General features: G+C 37.9%; 1 protein-coding gene across 1 annotated transcript; it reads left to right on the plus strand.

Annotated features, from left to right (window-relative positions):
• Positions 1 to 457: 457 nt before the first annotated feature.
• LOC134273959 (spore coat protein SP96-like) lies at positions 458 to 1,443 on the plus strand. The gene is made up of 2 exons (XM_062756187.1): positions 458 to 854; positions 1,307 to 1,443. The coding sequence occupies exons 1-2, from the start codon at positions 458 to 460 to the stop codon at positions 1,441 to 1,443; spliced, it is 534 nt and encodes a 177-aa protein (XP_062612171.1).
• Positions 1,444 to 7,500: the final 6,057 nt, after the last annotated feature.

Consider the following 7,500-nt stretch of genomic DNA (forward strand, 5'->3'; position numbering starts at 1 on the left):
TGTTTGTTTTTGTTTATTACTTAAGATATGTATAGATATTGTCCAACAAGGTATAAATAAAGTACATACTATGGAGTTACTTTTAAAGTCATATCCGTAAATTTCCCAATATGCAGCCTTGAGAATTTTAAATTGTGCACTCATCTTCAGTTTCCTTGCCATGTTTTCCTTGAAAGTTGACAATGTTTTAATTTCTCCGTCTGCAAGGACGGAGAAAAAATACTTAATTGTCTTTCCGGAAGGGGAATATCTCGACTTCATCGGTCAATAACTTGATCGGTCTCTTGTCCCCTGAAAGACGTTACCCTGCCCATGTCCACTGACAACTTATCTAAGATGGGTAAACCTGCGATGGCAACCAAACCAGTAACTGAAGTGAAAGACGTTAACATGACCAACAGATCACATGTCTCAAGTGAGCACTACCATACCCATGTCCACTGACAACTTATCCAAGATGGGGAAACCTGCGATGGCAACCAAACCAGTAACTAAAGTGAAAGACGTTACCCTGCCCATGTCCACTGACAACTTATCTAAAATGGGGAAACCTGCAATGGCAACCAAACCAGTAACTGAAGTGAAAGACGTTACCCTGCCCATGTCCACTGACAATTTATCCAAGATGGGGAAACCTGCGATGGTAACCAAACCAGTAACTGACGTGGAAGACATTACCATGATCTCTAACCCTAATACCAAATTGGAGGGGTCTACGTTATCTACACATACTATTTTTAGGATGGAAAATATGAGGTCTGCCCATGTAATGAAGGGAACTTCAAAAGTGACACCAGCTTCAACTTTGGGAACACGCAAGCCACCAACAGATGTTCTTAGCGACATAGCAACTGGTATTAACATGATTAATTATTTAATTTTAACTGTTAGTTGTTTAACATTAATATTATTATTTAATAGGAAATATTTTAATGCTTGCAATAGAAATAGGAATAACAATTCAAAACTAAAACATGTAAAGCCATATAAACTTAAACCTATTTACAAAAATTCTGAATTTGATGACGATGAGGATGTAACTGTATTTGATGTTTAATGTTAGATATCAGCATGGTTTGATTATTTATTTATTTATTTATTCATTTTTTAAAAATAGGATTCTTAATTTGGGCTACTGCAGTAACAAGTGCTGTATTAATCTACATCTTTAAGGAAGATGTTCAAGTTATTGAATCGCTGTTGTCCTGAGTTGAACATCAGCGACCAAAATGAAATGCATCTACTATCCAATACTTCATCCTCATTATACACCACTTCCACCCCAATTACACCATTTCCTCCACAGTCACGACAAGAACCCCAGCCACGATAAGCGCAACCCCAGCCACCACAACTGCAGCAACCCCAGCCACAACAACTGCAGCAACCCCAACCACAACAACTGCAGCAACCCCAGCTACAACAACAACAACAGAATCCTGACACTAACACTCTCCAGTTTCCTCCCATACGAGGAGCCAAACCCTCAAAAAACTAAACGCTAAAAAAAAAACTATCTTATGAAACAAGTTTTCAAGGACAAACATAAATGTCCAATTTTTTAATGCTTACTTGGACAGAGATAAATAGTTTGTTAATGATTATTAACTAACTGTCAAGAACATTTTGCTATTGGATTACTCCAAGACTTGTGTTAAACCATGTATGGTACATTTCATTATTATTAAAAACTAATTAAAAAAAAAATATAAGGTATGTAAGGACATGTCAATTCATACTTTTGTATATTGGGAACATGGGTAATGTTCACAACAATCTGTGGTGAAATCAATAATGGGTGTTTTGATTCAATTATACAAGGTGTATGTATTTTTATTTAAATCACTTTTTTTCCCTAGTTGATGTTTTGACATGTTAAAATACGTATGAACATTTATATATTCCATACACAGGTTTTTATAATCAAGAGTTGTGATGGTGATTTTGTAATCAAGAAATGGGCTGTGATTTTTCTGAATCAAGAGATGGACTGTGATTTTATTTTACAGGTTTTGATATTCCTGTTTAGGATTAGATTTTTGATTTAACAGGTCAGGTAGGCCTTCAGTATTGTAACTGATATTGAGTTTTGTCCTTGTTTTTGTTTTTTTTTTTTATTTCATTTATATTTCCTGATTATGGTGTGTGTTTATTGTATGATTTTACTGGATTAAAGTACATTTATTTCACAGCTTTCTTGTTATATGATGATGGATTCATTCCTGTTATTTTACCATTTAATTGCAAATTGTTCTCAAGTAAACTATGAAACAGTTGTGTAATACTGTTAGAATTTTTTAACTGACACTGATATAGTGTATTTTTTAACTGGCACTGGTCTAGTGTAAGAATTTTTTTATTCTTTAAGAAATGGCAAGCAACAGTCTCCTCAAAGAAATCCTGGACTCGTTGACAGACCCAGACACCATACAGTTGTTTGCAATAGCCAATGGTCTTGTTGGCGACGCTGAAATCGAGAACCGATTAAGAGAACTCTAGCATGAAAAGGAACTTGAGTGGGAAACACACATCGACGACTTATGGCAAGAGGTTCTCCCTGCCATTGAATCTCCTGCCAAAAAACCGAGGCTTTCCATCGATGAGGACCAGTCATCAACGAGTGCCCAGTCAGGGGGTGGAGAGGGTTCTGATTCCGAGGACCCTTTGGAGAAACCTTATTACATCTGGAAGAGAGATCTCGAACATTTAAGAAAAACTTGGCCCACGACACGACGTTCAAGGTGAAATTTAACGACCAGTGGCGGGGGGATAAATTGATAGATATTCAAAACAAATTACACCACAGGTTTGATGATTTGTTGTCGCAGGCCAGGGGTCACGATGCCAGTAGTATAAGGCGTCTGGCCGGGCAGGTCAACTGAGTGCACTTTTGTTCGGGCTGAGGGGGATAGGCGGGTCAAGGGAGTGCAGCCCCTGTGGGGGATAGGCGGGTCAAGGGAGTGCAGCCCCTGGGGGATAGCTGGGTCAAGGGAGTGCAGATTAGTGGGGTCTGTAGGGGGGTAAGTGGTTCAATTCATTACATTTAGTCGGCCCTAAATACGGGGGTGTGTTTACACTATGTTTACATTGGTACGCTGCTACTACGATTTTGGCAACGACTCAAGATTATGACCTCACGCTTTCATTCACAGTCTAGACGGTCTAGCCAGCCAGCCAGTTCAAACTGGATTTCCTCAAAAACAATAACAAATAACACACAAGACAGATGAGAACAAGGTAATTTTATTCAAGTGAAAAAAAATACAACCATTTACTTTTTCTTCTTTTGGGCCTTTTCGGTCATCAGGGGTAGTTTCCTCTTGGGTTCCTGAGGCTTTTTCTCCAGTTTTTGTATTTCTTAGACCAATTGTTGATCCTCCTCATCCTCTTGACACTGATTAGCCCAATGACCAGATTTCCCGCACTTGTAGCACGAATCCTGTTTTTTTTCGGTGACAATCTGGGGCCCAATGCCCTAACTCTTTGCAGATGTAGCATGGATCCGTCTGTCTGGTTTTCTTAGTCTCTCCCGATTCCCCTTTGTCCTTCTTTTTCTGGTAAGTGCTTCCTCCTTTCATTTTGGTGATGTAAATTTTCAGATGATTCAGCTGATTTTCAACATCACTCACCTTGTTGTTCATATCATTCATCTTGTTGTCAATACCAGACAGCATGTTGACAATTCCATCGAGAGTTGTATTCAAGTTCCCATATCTTCTTTATTCGCATATTCTTGAAAACTATAGGGGGCTCCTACATATTCTTCAGGTGTCACATAGCTGGGGTTGTCTGGGGTATTCATCATTGCTTCTGTCATAATATTTTTTTCACGTCTGTCAAGTTCGAAATGTCAAGCAAGACTGATCCTCAAATCCCAGCTCCCTTTATATACCTGCTGTGTGCCGTGTGCAAAAATACCTGGGCTTTTATACCTGTTGCATCATCTTTTTATACCTGTTGCATCATCTTTTTTTTATACCTGTTGCATCACCTGTAAGGGGGACCTAAAAAACAAAAAAAAACCTTTAACCTAAGTTTTATACGGAGGGTATAAATGAGAAGAAAAGTCTGATCCTTTCTTCACAATCGACTATCATGTCATCCCTGATACACACTCACTCTCTGATTTTAAATGGGTATGATTGTTTAGTACGATGGGCACAAAACCACCAAGAATCTCTTTCCCGGAGGCAGAACAAGTATTTCAGGAAGCGACCACTATCATGGAAACCCCTCAGGATTTGATGGTTACAATGTCTAACCTTATCACATCATGCGACGACCATGGAGACTAGCTACCATACATGTTCTATGTCGACATATGAAGCCACTCCTGCCCCAGAAATGGTACGGACTGAACCTGACCCGTTATTTCGGAAAGCCTTACAGTTTCCTGACCGATCCCCAAGCGGCCAAAGTGATTTTACTGTGGCAGGACATAGATGCGATGGAGAAAGTATGTATTCAATACGGAATGAAATACCTGAAAATTCACAGAGGCTAGGAAATCCTTGACTTTTAATACCAGCCTCAATCAAATCTACGAATTACCCCCCTGAAGAGAGAAGTCCCAGGATGACCCTAGTAGCGGATCGAATACGATTTCGTCGGAGAATTCTAGTTAGAAGCTTTGTTTTGTTAGTTTTTAAGAAATAAAATAAAAAATCATGTAATACTACATCAGTGTTATGTTATTGAATGACGTCATATACACTCGGGATCGGGTTCCCTGAATTTCCCTTTGTCACTGTTAATGTAGTCGATAAATTTACCATCGAATGTTGATGATTTGATGTGGTCTATAATTGGATAAAACATTGTGTATGATTGAAATTAATGATTGAAAGTTGTTTAATATATATAGTATTCGATGTTTTAACTGTTATCTTATTTTATATTGTATTGTGTACGGAGAATTGAAAGATGTTGAATATCCATAAGTTTATCAATTATTTACATGATTTCTTGTTTTACACGTTAGGTGGCGCTAATTTCAAAAGCAATTTTTTTGTGTTAGCCTATCACATGTCAAGATTTTTAATCACATGAATCGATTATCGATGTTGCCGCTATATTAAACTGTCGTTTGCTTTTTGCAAAAGCGACTTTTTTGTGATAGCCTATCACAGGTCAGGATTTTCAGATCACATGATGGATAATCGATGTTTGCCGCGATATTGGTCATCGTCTGCAATTGGTTATAAGTACAGACCCTCCGGTGTATTCAGCATCATTCCTTCGTGGTTGATTTCAGCAGTGAAGAAAGAAGTAAGAAGAGAAAGACATGGCAAATTTTTTTCCAGCAATTGATAAATGTTCCAGGCATCCTTGTGGAGAGTCACAGATTGATCAGGCGAACAGATACTACGGAAGTTATGTTGGATCTCAACATGGGCAGTATGCAGATTGATTTTCGACAGAGGAGGGCTCACCCCTACAGAAGGAGTAGGAGTTCACCACGACTCACGACCACCCACCAGATCGCCGCCCCCACCACCCCCGTCGTCCACACCGTCTGCTGCTGCTCCAACCCCCTCAGCCAGAGCCATGAACGAAGGTCCGAATCCCCAGTGGGGCTTCCCGTCCCATCCAAACGATTTTATGCAGTTTATGCTTAACTGAAGGTGAGCCTAACAACTTTGTGTGCGGGCTCTGCCTGCAGCGCCCAGCCTGTACCTTATGTGCGGCCCGGATCCTGGAAGAGAGGCTTTCGTGCCCCCAATCCCTAGAAATGATGAGTTAATCTTCAATCATCCCCTGGGGCGAAGACCCGAGTTTGGAGGGTCCCGGGATTCGGATGACAACTTTGGAAGCATGGTGGAGCAACTGTTAAACTCCTAGGGACCCACCTATGCAACCTTGAAAACAAAATTTAAAAAAAAAAACAAAAAAAAATTACAAAACCAAAAATAACAAAAAACTAGAGCCAATTCGTTGAAAAGAACAGTAGGTCTTCCGTCCTGTTTCCCGGAATAGCTTTCATTTTTAAAAAAAAGTGAAATAACGCACCAAAATGGTTTGAATCCTCTAAGGCTATGTTATCAATGCCAAAAAAATCAATTTTTGGATTTCCGGTTTGACCGGAAGTGACGACGACGGACGGAAAATTAATTTTTATGCTCCCAGAGTCATATGTTCCCAAAAAACTTTCAAGAACGGCAAAAAACGCATTTTCCGACTATTTCCGGTTTCCCAGAAGTACACCCCAGCGTTTTTTTATGCCCCCAATTTAAGTTGACATTTTAAACAACTTTGCTTCTTTGACGTATTACAAATTTTCAATACGTTTTGAGATATAAGGAAAAAACTTTGGCCCCCTCAGGCCCTTAATTATAGGGGCCTGCCCCTTATCGTTGATATCCGTTCAAAATCGTCACATTTTTAAACAGATTTTTTTTAATGTTTTGATAAAATATTTACAGGTAAAAAGTTTAAAATTTTCAAATTCATGATAGACCATTTTTGACCATAGCTACCGGACGTACGGCGTTTCCGGAAAAAGCCAAATACAAAAGGCACATCTACAGACATAGGTCTCTCATGCCGAAAGTTTCATGTTTCTATCTCATCTCATTTTTCAGAAAAACTCTGGACAACACAACCCTTTAAAATTCAAAAAATCGGCAATATCTAACCGGAATTGACATCATCGAAAAAAAAAAAAAACACATAAGGTTCAAGTGATGATACATGAGTCCTGAAAGTTTCATGAAAATCCATCAAGCCGTATTCGAGAAATCGCGTGCACAAAATCGGTAAGAAAAAAAAAAAAATAATAAAAGTGAAAAAAAACCAAAATAAAAAGGCTTCCGCTGAAGACGGAAGACCTTAAAAAAACCCTTTTAAGGGCTGCCCAATTGTTTCGGTACTGCTTCTGTACAGTGGTTAAATTAGAAACGTTGGGTGGTTCAAAAAAAAAAAGAGTGCCTTCTACAGTGGGAAAAAAAAAAAGATTACCTTCTTATACAGTGGGTAAAAAACAAGAAACATTGTGTGTATGTTTCTCTCAAGTTAAACACCAGGTCACTTTAAAAAAAAAAAATTTTAACTTTTTAAAAAATTATAAATGTTTTTCTTGTAACTTTTTAAAACTTTTAAATAATAATAATGATAATCAAAAAAGGGAAAAAAACCCCTTTTTAAAAAAAAAAAAATTCACATTAAAACACACATTTTTAACATTTTTTTTCATCAAAACAACAATTACACAGCCCTACATACACACATTTTTAAATTTATTTTTTTTTTTCAAACAATAAAAAACACACACACATAATACACACATTTTTAAAATTATTTTTTTCATCAAACAATAACACACACACACACACACACATACATACACACATTTTTAACATTTATTTTTTATTAAATAACAATAACAACACATACATACTACACTTAATGTGGATGAAGAATGTACATCTGTTTGTCATAAGTGTGTACAAATTGTTCAATATAATGTCTATAATGAGTCCAATTTCCTTGGGCTAGTCCACA

This window comes from Saccostrea cucullata, unplaced genomic scaffold (assembly GCF_032062105.1).
Source record: "Saccostrea cucullata isolate Sc308-1 unplaced genomic scaffold, CSIRO_AGI_Scuc_v1 ctg7646, whole genome shotgun sequence".
Taxonomy (NCBI): Eukaryota; Metazoa; Mollusca; class Bivalvia; order Ostreida; family Ostreidae; genus Saccostrea; species Saccostrea cuccullata.

What these genes read in the sequence shown, in the direction of transcription:
- LOC134273959 (XM_062756187.1), top strand. Translation starts at nt 458, where the DNA reads ATGGGGAAACCTGCGATGGCAACCAAACCAGTAACTAAAGTGAAAGAC. An exon ending in TCTTAGCGACATAGCAACTG is followed by an intron (nt 855 to 1,306) that starts GTATTAACATGA and finishes TTTCCTCCACAG; the next exon opens with TCACGACAAGAACCCCAGCC.